A 14,091-nucleotide genomic window follows, 5' to 3' on the forward strand; every position below is an offset into this window, starting at 1 on the left:
TTATCTTTATAGTTATTGTTCTTCATGTGAACAGGCCTTAAAGGTACGGCCACATCAGCTAAGTTTTGTCAGGATTTGCCAGGGCAAAAAAAGGGTGCCCATTGTCCATTACTAGCATAGGTGTGTATGAAGCACAGCTTGTTTCCAATTCGCCTGAACTTGAACATAATGCGAAATCTTGGGAAATCTTTCACCCTCATGCAACACTGCCAATGATAATTCTATTTTAAAAAAACGATATTCAAAGGGATGTGATGCGATAAAAGGTGTGACTTTCATGTCAGTCAGTTTTTCTGTTTATTTATGAGTTCTCCTTCTCTCATCTCCTCTCTCCCTCCAGCCTCTGTGGTGGCAGAAGCTTTTCCCTGAGGTGTGTGAGCGGATGAGGAAAACAGGAATCGACAACGCCGTCCTCCTCTCAGCACTCAAAGGTAGCAGCCGCTTGAAGCCACTAGATGTCCAACACAACCGACTGAACTGAAGTGAATTCTGCTGCTCTTCTCTTTCACAGAAACTCTGCTCGTGGCGGCCCGAGAGTTGAACCCGTTAGAGTTCCTGGAGTTGCTGCCGGATGATGGAACGGCACATTTTTTCCTGCCACATCTGCTTGAATGCTGCCAATGAAATCTCATGACATTGCCATTTATTTTAGACAATCGGTGAATCAACACTAAACCTGTTTAAAGACAGGATCTGGATTTACGGTCGTCCTGCTGCTTTGAATGCTGATTACCAAAAACTGTCATGTGTCCACTCTCAGATCTATGACTGCTGTCAACTACACGTCACAATCATTCATAAAGTCTGGAATGTTACAAGTTTACTTAAAAAAACAAAACAAGTTCTCCCTTATTAATTAATTTTTTTATGATTTGTTAGGCTTGCACTGATTTTTTTTTAATGTATCTGAAATATTTGTGTGCACATTACCCACAATGCATCTATCATCTCATTTCATCAGATTTTCAGAATGAACATTTTAAAGTGTGCTTTTTTGTTTATTAAATTGTTCAAATGCAGTCTCATGTGCAGATCATTTTGTAAACATTCTCTTGAACATTCTCTTCCATGTACAAAATCATATTTTAAAGCTTCAGTAACATTATTCAAATGCTAACAACTCTACTTCCAGACTTCCCTTTACAGAATCATATTTTCGACCCTACAAAATCGACCCTTTCGATATAACCTTTAGACAAAATAATGACCTCTGACCCCTTTTATACAGCCTATTTAGAGAGAATTTTTTTTACCATCCAATTATTCCCGTTTTAATTCCAATTCCGTCTAATTTTTTATTGTATTGTAATGCTGACAAGATATTTGTCACATTTACGTAAAATAAGTGTTTAATGTCATGTTTTTCTGCTCTTTTGCAATCACAACAAAATAGTTATGAAGAACTACAAGTGTTTATTTAGAAAAATCATGGGGAAGTATTAAAACAAACTTCCTGTTAGAAGCACATTTTAACCGCTACCAAACAAACCCAGGAACCTCTTCTTCCCTAAAAAAAGAAAGAAATTTATATCATTCAGTTTGTGTTGCTGTTAAAATGTGCTCAATTTAATCATAAAACAAACATTTGTGTAATTAGACTTTTCTTGAGTTCTTGTGTCAACAACCCGCTCTGCCCTTTAGCTTTGCATAACAGGGTAGTAAAATATGTTTCTTTCTTGTCCTAAATTTGTAAAACTGATCTCAGACTTGTACATGCTGCACATGTCATGCAAACTCACCGTCTTTTTCGAGTACGGTGTATGTGGTCTCCATTCCGGCCTGGATGTGGTCGGTGACGTGACAGTGCAGCAGCCATGTGCCAGAATACTGCGGACGCATGGTCACTGTCTGGAACGTCCCGGGGAATAAATCAAACACGTCTGTTCGATGTGTCCCACTGATCTGCAGTAAAAGACGACAGTCATCATCACACTGCTGCTCTGGAAGAGTTTTACTGTTTCTGAAGAGTGAGTGAGTGAGTGAATGAGTGTGAGTGCGAGTGTGAGTGAGGAAGTGAGTGAGTGAGTGAGTGGTTGGGTGAGTGTGGGTGGGTTGAGTGAGTGAGTGAGCGAGTGAGTGAGTGGTTGGAGTGAGTGAGTGAATGAGTGCGAGTGTGAATGAATGAGTGAGGAAATGAGTGAGTGAATAAGTGTGAGTGTGAGTGAGGAAGTGAGTGAGTGAGAGTGGTTGGGTGAGTGTGGGTGGGTTGGGTGAGAGAGAGAGTGAGTGAGTGAGGGTGGGTGGGTTGAGTGAGTGAGTGGTTGGAGTGGTTGGAGTGAGTGAATGAGTGCGAGTGTGAATGAGTGAGGAAGTGAGTGAGTGAATGAGTGTGAGTGAGGAAGTGAGTGAGTGAGTGGTTGGGTGAGTGTGGGTGGGTTGGGTGAGAGAGTGAGTGAGTGGTTGGGTGAGTGTGGGTGGGTTGGGTGAGAGAGTGAGTGAGTGGTTGGGTGAGTGTGGGTGGGTGGAGTGAGTGGTTGGGTGAGTGTGGGTGGGTTGAGTGAGTGATTGGGTGAGTGAGTGGTTGAGTGAGTGAGTGAGTGAGTGAGTGAGTGAGTGAGTGGTTGGTTGGGTGAGTGAGCGAGTTTGGGTGAGTGGGTGAGTGAGCGAGTGAGTGAGGGGTGAGTGAGTAATTGAGTGAGTGGTTGGGTGAGTGAGTGAGTGGTTGGGTGAGTGAGTGGGTGAGTGGATGGGTGGGTGAGTGTGTGTGTGTGTGTGTGTGTGTGTGTGTGTGTGTGTGTGTGTGTGTGTGTGTGTGTGAGCGAGCGAGCGAGCAAGTGAGTGGATGGATGGGTGGGTGAGTTTGTGTGTGTGTGTGTGTGTGTGTGTGTGTGTGTGTGTGTGTGTGTGTGTGTGTGTGTGTGTGTGTGTGTGTGTGTGTGTGTGTGTGTGTGTGTGTGTGTGTGTGTGTGTGTGAGTGAGTGAGTCAGTGGTGGAGTGAGGGAGGTAGGGAGGTAGGGAGGGAGGGATGCTTTACCTTGTAGTCAAAGCTATGGCCGTGGAAGTGTGCAGTGTGCATGTCCACCTCGTTTCCCATTCCCATCAGATACCAGTACACTTTCTCTCCGACCTTCATGGTCAGGCCTTTAAGGTTGCCGTAGACTAAACCATTGATTCCTGTAATAAACAAAGGAATAACCATTAGTTTTACATTAGAGCTTTTAATAATAATAACAGGAACATTCATTGATTTTTAATGCTGAGGCAATGATGCTTTAAAGGAAATTAATTAAAAGAGAGATTTCTCACGGAGAGTCTAACAGAGCTAACAGTTACTTTATATTTTAGCATGCTAAACCATTTCATGAGAAGAACTCAATTATTTTAGAATTAATAAGTCCTTACGAAGTAACATGTCCTCCATGACCAAATCTATGGAACCCAGAACACATTAAACTCACCATGCATTTTGTTGCTTTCGATAAACTCCTCATCCTCCTTCAGTTCTTTTGGAGGGGATTTAACGTGAGCTTTGATGTTGTCATCCAGATACCAAGATTCATTCTCATCAAAGACCATGAAGAGCAGAGCAAACTCCTCAATCTCTTTCTTCAGCCCCAGTGAACGTGCCAGGCTCTTCTTGCAGATGACCAGCGGCCCGATCAAACCACTGTACATGTCCTGCGCGGGAAGAAATCAGATTTACATAGATTAAAAACGTTTTAGACACCATGGGTCATAATATTGTTCTATAGATATAAAAAGTATAATGAATATTTTCAGAAACAACTGTGAGTGTGATAGTGTTAATGTTTGTGTGGTTTTCTCCTGGTTCCTGAGTGTTTGCGATAAAAGTCTGCACATTCGCCGTTCGTCCTTTTTTAAGAGAGATTATTCCCAGTCTCCCTGTATCTCCAGCAACCCCTGTCTCTCCAGAATACCCGCTCAGCCTCCCTCTCCACCTCCTCAATCAGCCAGTTCCTCAGCCCCGCTGAAGTCCCTCTTCAGCTCCCACATGCTGTGAAGATCTGCCCAGTGTCTTTAGGCCACCAGCTCCATCCAGCACAGATGATCCCCTGTCTCTGCCTCCAGCCTTTGTGCCCATCGCTTCATCTCGGCCTGTCGACACATCGGCTCAACCCTGGCTCCTCGGCTCCACCAGAAACCATCGGTCATATCGTTCCGCCGGCTACGCCTTGGTCTGCCGTCGACCTGCCTGCACCTTCGGCTCCATCTGGCCTTGCCTCCTCAGTTGGACTATTTACGGCGCGAGGGCACCCCTTTTTTGGGAGGGAGCGGACTATAACATGTATGGTCTGTCTCATATGTTTCATTGTGTTTTTGGTTTAGTCCTGTGACCTAGTTTTTCCCAGTCTGTTTAATTAGTTATGTCATTCACCTGTGCCCTGTTAATTTACTAATTAAGTTCCTTTGTTTGCTCTGTATACTTAAACCCTCCATTCTCCCTTAGTCTCCATCTGTTCTCGTTAGTATTTGTTTGTTTTCTTCTTCTCCTGGTTCCTGAGTGTTTGTGATTTAAAGACTGTTTCCTGGAATTATTCCTCGTCGTGCAAGTTTCTACCAAGTTATGTGACAACGAATTGCCATGAGACTGTGTTAGCAAACAGCAAGTTCATTAAGGTTTAAGAAATAGCACAACTGTTTTCTTGGATAGACAGGAGATATTCTGGACTTTCACAAAAGATTAGATCCAAACTGAGAAAGGTACCTTAATAACATCTACGGTGGAGTAATATGCTCCGACGCTGCATTCCTCCTGCTCCTCTGTCGGCCCAGAAGTCTTTGGGAGGTACCAGGTATAGGTCTGAGTTTCTCCTTGAGTGAGCAACATGAGCATGAGTGAGCTTTAGACTTAATGAACAATATAAACTTTGAAATTTGTCTAATTTATAACTGTCAGATCATCGTGTCCTTTACCTGGACGTGTCAGGGCTACATGGGGACTGTCAGTTTTAACTCCATGGGCATGTATGGAGTACGGTCTCTTAGCCATGTTCTTAAACACAATCTTCACTTTTTCTCCTACTTTACCATGGATCATGGGTCCTGAGGTGAGCAATACCACAGCTGAGCATATTCTGAATGTTTACAAACATTTACACCAAATAATGAGTCAACCATCAATATACATCAAATTCTGTCAGTACTTACCCATAATTCCCAAATGTTCCATATCTGCAGGTCTGGCCTTGGGTTTGGTGAAGGTTTCATCAGTGTACTCTCTGTACAACACCTTCTTATATTTTGAACCAATGAATTTCCCTTCTTTCTTGAGGAACACGTTGCCTGGACTGAATATATCAAAAATAGATATGATTCAGAACTTGCATTCATGCTTTAATGACAGTACAGTCTAAAAACATGTTCCTTTTAAAAAAATATATAGTCTGAACAGTCTTTGTAAATTCAATTTAGTCCAAAACGTGTGAAAATGAAAATTGAAAATGAAAAACTTAAACCTTAGTTGATCACAGTCTGTCACAATTTACTCAAGAACCAATGATTTGCTTTGTTGTCACTGATGTGTTTTTTTGCTGATTATCTTTTTCTGAAACTTGGTATATAACCAAGTTTGGCTTCAATCACGCTAAACACCTTTGGTGTTCTTCAATACCTTAAATAAAGTTCCAAGCGTCCAAAGCACTAAATGGTTTAGCTCTGCAGTACTTGAGCGAGCTCTTAACGCATTATAGTCCTTCACGTCTATTGCGACCTCAAAACTCTGGCCATTTGATAATACCTAGAATATCAAAATCGACTGCTGGCGGTAGATCCTTTCCCTATTTAGCACCTAAACTCTGGAACAGTCTCCCTAACATTGTCCGGGAAGCAGACACACTCAGTTTTAAATCTAGACTAAAAACACATCTCTTTAACCTAGCATACACATAGAAAATGATATATTCCTATTATTCAAATCAGTTAAATGGTTATTAGGCTGCATAGATTAGGTCAGCCGGAACCGGGAACACTTCCTATAACACCCGATGTACTCCGAGGTTCCGAGGTTAACTGAAGTCAGCCGGATCTGGGCCGTATCCAGATCAGATGGAGGACCTGCACCTAGACACAACCACATCGCATCCCTGAAGTGTCAGCAGAGATTGTGTCAACTAGACTCTCATCGAAGGCCTCATCGACACGACAGCCATCAGCACTGATTCTCAACAAACCCGTCTCCATACCGGCGTGACTCTGATCTTAAACCAGATGGAACTGGATAATATTCTGATAGTTCCAAACCAATCTGACTTCTGACGTAATGCTGCCTGAATCATAATCATACACTGTTCATTCATTGGCCAGAGGAGAACTGGCCCCCGACTGAGTCTGGGTTCTCCCAAGGTTTTTTTTTTTTCTCCATTCTGCCTCCTGATGGAGTTTTGGTTTCTTGCCACTGTCGCCTTTTTCCACCTTTGTTGCCCATTGGCTTGGCTTGCTTAGTTGGGGACATTAAATTTAACATTTAATTTAAAATTCAACAATAATATTGATCTGCCTGCACTGACACTATTATACAAGAACTTAACTGAGCTGAACTGAACATAACATCACTGAACTTACTTGAGCTGGACTGTGATGCTATTTTCTTCTGGAAACAAACTTTTGTGACTTGACTTGTCTGGACTTGACAGCAATCCAATATCGTTTACCATTACCTATTAAGACTGGATGGGCTGGCAAACTCTTTAAATGAAATTTGCCAAGTACTGTTAGCAAATGGGAGTTCTGGTAAAGGATGTGGAATACCTTTCTTTCAGACCATGGAGCATTTGTTCCTCCCAGGTGCGGGTGGGTGAATAGTCCCAATCCATCTCAACTGCAGCGATGTAATACTTCTTCTGGTGTAGCATCGTCTCAGACTGACGGTTCCAGAAGTGGCACTTCTCCACAGTGTAGTTGGCTCTCATGCCTCCATGATAATGATCTGTGGTTTTACAGCTCACCTCAAATTGTCCTGCAGACGCAGCGTGTTAAATCATCAGAACAGCACAATGTGTAATACTATCATAAATGCATATTTATGTGATTATGTAAGGAATAAATGATTGTTTTTCTTCTTATACACATACATCTACATTCAGTGAAACTCCAAACCTGTTTGGCTTTCTTTCCTCTGTAGAACACTTTATTTTAAAGAATGTTTAAAATGTTTTTGTCCAAACGATTGTGGTGAAGTGCTGTTCACAGATAGCTCAGCGGTATTTAGAAAGAGTATATAAAGGGCATCCCCAGATTATTGAGATATTGTGTCATTATTGCGTCATTATTGCGCGATGGTTGCCGGTATTCCACTGCTCTGTGTTTGAGGTAGGTGCTTGTTTGGCATGGCTACGGTTGGACATCTATATTATTTGTTCATTAACTTTTCGGGAAGTCCCGCTTGTCGGTATGCAAACCCACTCATGTTCCAAAGGTCACAATAAAGAAAAACTATGTCATCTAACTTTGTTTCTTGTGAATTTTAGGTCTGTAAATTGGGCGTTTGATCGCGACATGGTTTAATCTCGATGCTGCTGTTTTGCTTTGGTATTTGATGGCTTCTGATTATTTTTGTTTTCTTGTTGCTTTGTTGTTCGTCAGCTCATATCATGGTGTTTGTGATTTATTTAGTTTAACTTGTTATTCTTTTCAGAATTCTTTTTGATTTATTCATATTTTTGTAATTGTCTCCTTTTGCTTCTTTTGTTTAGTGTTATTTGTTTTTCTTTTCTGGTTTGGCTACCAAGCTTGCACTTAGATTTGAAGCCTTAATTTAATTTGTTATTTGTTTTGTGCTTTTCCTTTATCTTCGGTAAGGATATTTAATTTATTTAAGTTGTTCTTATGTTGTGTTATAATTGATTGTCTTCTTTTGTGTTCTGCAGGAGAAGGAAATGGATGCAGGTTGGTACAACATTGGTTGGATACTTGTCAAGAGTTTCAATATAGCACATAATTGTTCTTCGACATAGTGAGGTCAAAGAAAGAAGAGAATGGACTGTACCCATGCTGTCAGGCTCCATGATGACGGTGTGAGAGATATGAGGAAACACATTGATGGTGTCTCTCCTGGTGTCTTTGTAGAGGAACCTGTTGCCCTCAAAGTAAAGTCCATGGATGTCTGTCTCTGATCCTAGCCCGGACAGATGCCAGGACACCTTATCACCTTTACACATACTCAAACCTTTGAGATTCCCATACATGAATCCATTGAGCGCTGTGAATGGTGAACAAATATTAGTTTGGATGAAAGAGCAAGCAATACGGTTTGTGTGCTACAGAAATTCATAAACGTTTTATCAAGGAATGTGACTTGCACTCACAGTGCATTTTATTGGACTCTTGAAAGTCTTCATCATCTTTCTTTATAGATTTGGGATCTTTCACACTTCTTTTGATGTTGTCATCCAAATACCAGCTCAGGTTCTCGTCAAACACTGTCGCAAGAAGGTGAAACTCTTTATCCATGTTTTTCTGGAATGGAAAATAAATATTGGCAAAGCTGTGAGCAAATAACTGTTACACAATATTGTTGGAACTCAGAAATTACAAAGTTCTCTGCCCCTGTTTTCAGCCACCAATCAGGTAATAATCTCATCTCAACATTTAGCAAATAAGAAAAATTCTGCATAGCTCATTCGGCGCCCGTCTCTCCCACCTGCTTTCCTGATTTCAGGGTTCTTGGCTTGCAGATCAGAAGAGGTCCAACCAGCCCAGAGTTGGTGTCTCGGATGGGATCTACCGCTGAGTAGTACAAGTAGGTGATGCAGTCTGGATCTTTTTCGGTGGGTCCTCCACCCTTAGGTACCACCCAATCATATTGGTAAGTGGTGTCAGGACGGACCAGTGCAGCAGGAAGTGGCTCAATCACCCCTGAAAGAGATGAACAACATACAACTTTTTACATTCCATAATTGTTTTCTTGCCTTATAAGTAATATCACAGATGGGATATCAGATGGGAACTGATTTTATCCATTAGGAATTGATTGAATTGTTAAAAGTGGGTGTTCTATACCAAGATGAAATCAGAGCTGAATATGAGTTTGCAGTTGAAGAGTTTGGCCAGTGCTGCCCCTGGAGCGTCAATGTCCTGCAGAGTTTAACTCCAACACACTTGACTGGAAGACTCTAGTGATCCTGAAGACCATTATTAGCTGGTTCAGGTGTGTTTAATTAGGATTTGAGCTACACTTTGCATGATAGGAGCCCTCCATGAGCAGGTTTGGACACCCCTGGCATAGTGGATCCCAGAACACCACTTTTTGAGGGACTTTTTGACTAGAATAGGGAGGTTAAAGGTCAAGTTTACCTTTGAAAGCAAGACGGGAAAGGCTCTAGCATCCCTGCAACTCTATGTAGGACATACGACTTGGTAAAATGGATGGATGAATAGATGGATGGATGGATGTATTATAAAGACAGATTTTTTTCTATGGAGTAATGTGAACTGCTGAATTGTTCACAATTAGACCAGAAACAAGTCTTAAGGAAGATGATAGGGTGAATTTGATTGGATTTTCCTTTCTGTTCATTCTCAGAAAAGCCAGTCATGCGCTCATAATCCCCCAGATAATTCAAAGAGGGAACTTTGGTCTCATAGATTTGGACTGATTTGTTTGAGTCCAGCCAGGACTGGAAATTACACTTGCGCAATGATCCCTGACCTTGATTCGACATTTGACTTAATAGACAACAGTCTGGGATTGCTTATCCCTTAATTTCCAGATCTTTTTATATATATCATTGAGATCTTTTTCTTACTTGCTTCTTTTTTGAGTTCACGAAGCTTCTTGGCTGTGTATGACTCTGCATAAAAAAAATAAAAGAAACAAATGAAGACTGTCATACATTTTATACATTTAATTGATGAGGTTCCTTCTTTACCTTCCAGGACGTTGTGGTAGAGTGTTCCATCCATTTCTATACTATACTGCACTCCGTGAGGCTGAATACTGTAGGGCCTGCTTGCTTTATTTCTAAACGTCACTTTAATTGTGTCCTCTTCCTCTGCTCTGATGACTGGACCTAAAAAACAACTCAAAGACATTAATTTGTGCTATTAATCTCAGTAAAATCAAAACACTGAAATAAATTAAAGACAAATAATATCTGCACTTAAAAGCAAATCACTGCAAAGCCTCATAGTAATATCACAGTTAAAGGAAGATTCCTTGTTAAATACAATGTTCTGTCTACAACATCTACCCAGAATTCCCAGGTGCAGCTCCTCAGGGGTCCTGTCTTTGCGCTTGGTGAATGTGTCATCAGTGTATTCCACATATTGGACCTTCTTGTATTTGCCCCCGATGCGATCATTGCGGGTATCAAAGAAAGTGTCAGATACGCTGTGGATATTCAGAGACAAGCTTAAATTCAAGGATATTCCCTTTGACTTCAAGATATCTCTCAGTGAAGATCTTAAAACAGCATTGTTACCTGTCATCAACAAGTTTCTTCCCTGTATACTGATTTATCTCTGTTGGCCCATAATCCCAGATGATTTCCTCAGCAGCAATGAAATACTGTCTCACTTCTCCAAACGGTCTGGGTTTATGCACATTTGGGAAACACTTCTTTATCTCAAAAATGGCTTGCATGCCGGCTAAAAGTGGGGAGAAATGTAATTAATTTCAACACAACATTACAGGTGTAACGATGCAACATTTACACTCAGATCTGGCCTGTCTGTACCTTCAAGATGATCATTGACTTGACAGCTGAGGAGCCATTGGCCGGGATTGTCCGCAACCATCTCTACATTAACAAAAGTAGCCGGGAACAGACTGACAGTATCAACATGGTGCCGTTTGTCCGTCAGGATCTGTCCATGGAAGAAGGCTGAGTGGATGTCCACCTCGTTCCCCATCCCAAACAGGTGCCAGTGGATCTTATTGCCCATGCACATGCTGAGGTCCGGCAAGTTGCCGTAGACGTACCCATTTATAGCTACAATAAAGTTCACAAGGGAAATTTAAATTCCTGGATAGTTATTCATACTATTTTTTAATAAATAGTAGGCAGTATATATTATATACTGTACAGTATGCTACTATTATAGGTAGTTAATAGATGTGTCTAGAACAGGGTTTGACCTGTTAGCCTGTTTATTGTTCATGTTATCTTTAGTCATTATTGCAGGACATTATTACTGGACTCACAGTGCATTTTGTTGCTTTCCACGAATCCTTCATCACTCTTGCTGACTTTGGCTGCTGCTGAGCAGTAGGTCTTGATATTATCATCCAGATACCAGCTGAGGTTCTCGTCAGACACCGTAAACATGAGGGCGTAAAGATAGTCGGCTGACTTGTCGCCATGGACATCGAGAGTGCCTAAGAATTGCACACACACAAAAAGAACAATTCATTATTAGTGGACTATATCAGAATTTGAAGTGTGAGAATTATACAATGACTTTTATGGTGGTCATCTTTTTATATGAATTTGTGTCTGTAATTTTCAGTACATAGTCATAATCTGTTGACTTTGAGTTAGCCAGATGTTCAAACTTGTCTTCGAAACTTTTTTAAACAAAACATAGTTATTTGTTACATAGGCTATTTGTGATCTATAAATCTACTCTCTGTTTTAGAAATACACTAACAAACTTGTATTCTAACTGGGTGCTTCCTGAAACCCTGAGTGAAAAGACTGTTTAAAAATGCTTTTTACTTAATATGCATAAAATATCAGACCTATAATGACAAAAATCAGATAACATTTTTACTCCTCTCTCAGTAAATATACGCATATTATAGCTATTTTATGTGTTTTGCACATTAATTCTTCTTTTAAGATGTTTCTATTCAAGCTGTAAACATATCTAAATTATCATGTTTGAGGTGGGACTACTTTTAAGTGGATGAATTTGTCATTGATTTAAATTCTATATATGTATCATATTAAAATCACTGCATTCACATGTTTACATTGTCATGAGATGAGTTGGAAAAAAACAAAAAAAGACCCTCCCCTTGAAGAAATCAGGACAGAAGTGGTTGAAAGTGGACAAAAGCTCTTAAAAGGATTAAAACACAAACGGGAATGTGTCTCCCTCGTCTACTTGTGATCCGAACGACCAAAACACATTTTAATAATAGGTGTAAAAAGGGCCTATAAGCGATTCTCTCAAACTAGCCTCATGCTAACTGTGGCTTTACTTTTGCTTGCATTTTAAAGTAGCTTGTATTTGAACCCAAAACATTACTGTAATTAGAGGGGTCCTACCATGTGAACACTGAAGTGAACAGAAAGATTTGTACCTTTTTTACATATAATGAGAGGTCCAATGAGACCTGAGGCGATGTCTTTGGGGGCGCTAACATGGGAGTGGTATATTCTGGTCAGGCAGCTAGTGTCGTCTTTGCCAGGACTATGGGAAGACGGTAGAGTCCAAATATAGGAGAACGACTTCCCAGGGGCCACTGAATCGTCTTTTTTCTCCTCCTTTTCTGATGAATCAGGATATAGTGCTCCTGGAGAGAAATCCAATATTCACCGTATTTGCAATTTATGCGAAAAAGTTAAACTGATGAAATGAGTCATATTTGTCATAATTTGTGCACGCACCCTCATGGCTCTTGTTGTAGCTGAGGCCGTGTGCGTGGATGGAGTACGCTCGAGTGGCCATGTTCTTCAGGTGCACAACAACTGTGTCATCTTCCTCTGCACTGATGAGGGGTCCGAGGTAACCCAGCCACTTGGGTTTCTCTATCTCTTGCCTGTAGGTGGCGTCAGTGTATTGCTGATACACTGCCTTCTTATACACCCGCCCGATCCGCTGCTCTCCCCTCTCCAGAAACACCCGTGCATCTCTGCCAAACACCAACACATCATTCTCTGTGTGGCTTTTACATGCACTCTCTCCACTCAGATCCGAGTGGCCCAGATCCAGCCCACATCTAGTACATGTGGCATCCACGCGTACCGGGCCGGATCTGGGCCGACACTATGTTGCTGTCTAGGTAGTGACCTACACCCCTACCCAGGTACTATTTTATTTTTGTATAAACTTCTAAAGGAAACGTGAATGGTTCTTTCCCGTGCAGAATTTCCATCAAAATGTCTCAAAATGTCCACCGCATAAACATTTTAGAACGAGGCCATTTAACACTTGTATCTGTGGGGTTTCTAGAGTGTTGCTAGGTGGTTAATAGATCATGAATAGGGCATTGCTAAATTATCTCTTACTGCTCATTTAATTGTCCACCATTAAAAAATATTAAGTCTAAACTCATATAAGATTTAGAGTTAACGGTTTGTTGAAGATCCAGACTCTAAAGCTGCATTCACACTGAAAACTATCTGTAGAAACAAAGTTACCAGAACTCAATCATCTTCAGTTCCAAAGTTGAAATCATTAATTAGCAACATAATCAGTATGAAGCGCCAATTCAACTTTATGCAAATGAGCAGCAGTGCAGTGACTTCCAATGGGAGTCGTGCGATTGGAAACAGTGATACCACAGTTGAATAAGTAATAGGCAGAAGCAATATACAAGTGGAATTGTCATTAAAGTTCTAAAGAAGGCTACGATTTACAATCATATGTTCTAAATTTCAACTAGAGTGTATTTTTAATGTTTAAATGTTAAATCAAATGTTAATCAAAATCGAATTTCTTGCGTACAGAACTCATAACTCCTGTACATACTCAGAAGTGTTTGTACTCACTCATCTTCTTTTATGGTTTTGTTCTGAATCAGATTTTTACCACTAGGAGCATAATCCCACTGAATCTCCTTAATGGCAAAAAAATATTCCCTTGTGATTGAAGACACGATTCCAGCACAACACAAAACCCCGAGCAGAGTCCACTGCAGCCCCTTCATGTTGAATCAGTGGGATTTGACTATCAGAATGGAGCAGATGCTTCGCTTATCTTCTTTAATGATAGAAGGTGACCGCGGTCAGCCAATCACAACAGCCGTGAAGAGGGCAAGTTGACTAACACACACACAGCTGGGCGGTCTGGCTGTGCATGACCCCGGGAATTTACTGGCAGTATGTGACCCGATGGACTCTAGGAAACTCCTGTCGATCAGAGAAGTTTTCTTTGCAGTCATCAACCATGATAAAGGTTGGGACTGAATCGTGTGTTAATATCTCCCATTTGGCTCTGAATTAAGACATTAATTATGTTGTCTTG

General features: G+C 41.0%; 2 protein-coding genes across 3 annotated transcripts in view; one reads left to right on the forward strand and one right to left on the reverse strand.

Moving 5' to 3' along the window:
* hps3 (HPS3 biogenesis of lysosomal organelles complex 2 subunit 1) overlaps positions 1–1,019 on the forward strand; it is a 31,184-nt gene extending 30,165 nt beyond the window's left edge. For both annotated transcript variants that reach the window (XM_082139715.1, XM_082139716.1), the window contains 2 exons: positions 341–431; positions 512–1,019. In XM_082139715.1, the coding sequence (XP_081995841.1) occupies positions 341–431; positions 512–624 (204 nt within the window). In that variant the 3' untranslated portion in view covers positions 625–1,019. The remainder of the gene's footprint in view (positions 1–340; positions 432–511) is intronic.
* Positions 1,020–1,269: 250 nt separating this feature from the next.
* cp (ceruloplasmin) lies at positions 1,270–13,808 on the reverse strand. Its single transcript, XM_082139712.1, has 20 exons — positions 13,617–13,808; positions 12,513–12,757; positions 12,206–12,418; positions 11,102–11,275; positions 10,635–10,889; positions 10,380–10,545; positions 10,149–10,288; positions 9,828–9,968; positions 9,705–9,749; positions 8,600–8,814; positions 8,265–8,415; positions 7,946–8,158; positions 6,709–6,916; positions 5,110–5,249; positions 4,876–5,004; positions 4,667–4,773; positions 3,399–3,618; positions 2,975–3,114; positions 1,740–1,902; positions 1,270–1,507 (listed from the first exon to the last, which is right to left on the reverse strand). The coding sequence occupies exons 1-20, from the start codon at positions 13,772–13,774 to the stop codon at positions 1,470–1,472; spliced, it is 3,261 nt and encodes a 1,086-aa protein (XP_081995838.1). The 5' UTR covers positions 13,775–13,808; the 3' UTR covers positions 1,270–1,469.
* Between the last annotated feature and the right edge of the window lie 283 nt (positions 13,809–14,091).

This window comes from Leuciscus leuciscus (genome assembly GCF_965113295.1).
Source record: "Leuciscus leuciscus genome assembly, chromosome: 15".
NCBI lineage: Eukaryota > Metazoa > Chordata > Actinopteri > Cypriniformes > Leuciscidae > Leuciscus > Leuciscus leuciscus.

Bases quoted from the DNA above. Each gene is read 5' to 3' on its own strand.
- cp (XM_082139712.1), bottom strand. From the start codon at position 13,774: ATGAAGGGGCTGCAGTGGACTCTGCTCGGGGTTTTGTGTTGTGCTGGA. The intron at 10,890-11,101 runs GTGAGTCCAGTA...ACTTTATTGTAG, and splicing joins GGAAAGCAACAAAATGCACT to CTATAAATGGGTACGTCTAC. The intron at 3,619-4,666 runs GTACCTTTCTCA...CTTCCCGCGCAG, and splicing joins CCACCGTAGATGTTATTAAG to GACATGTACAGTGGTTTGAT.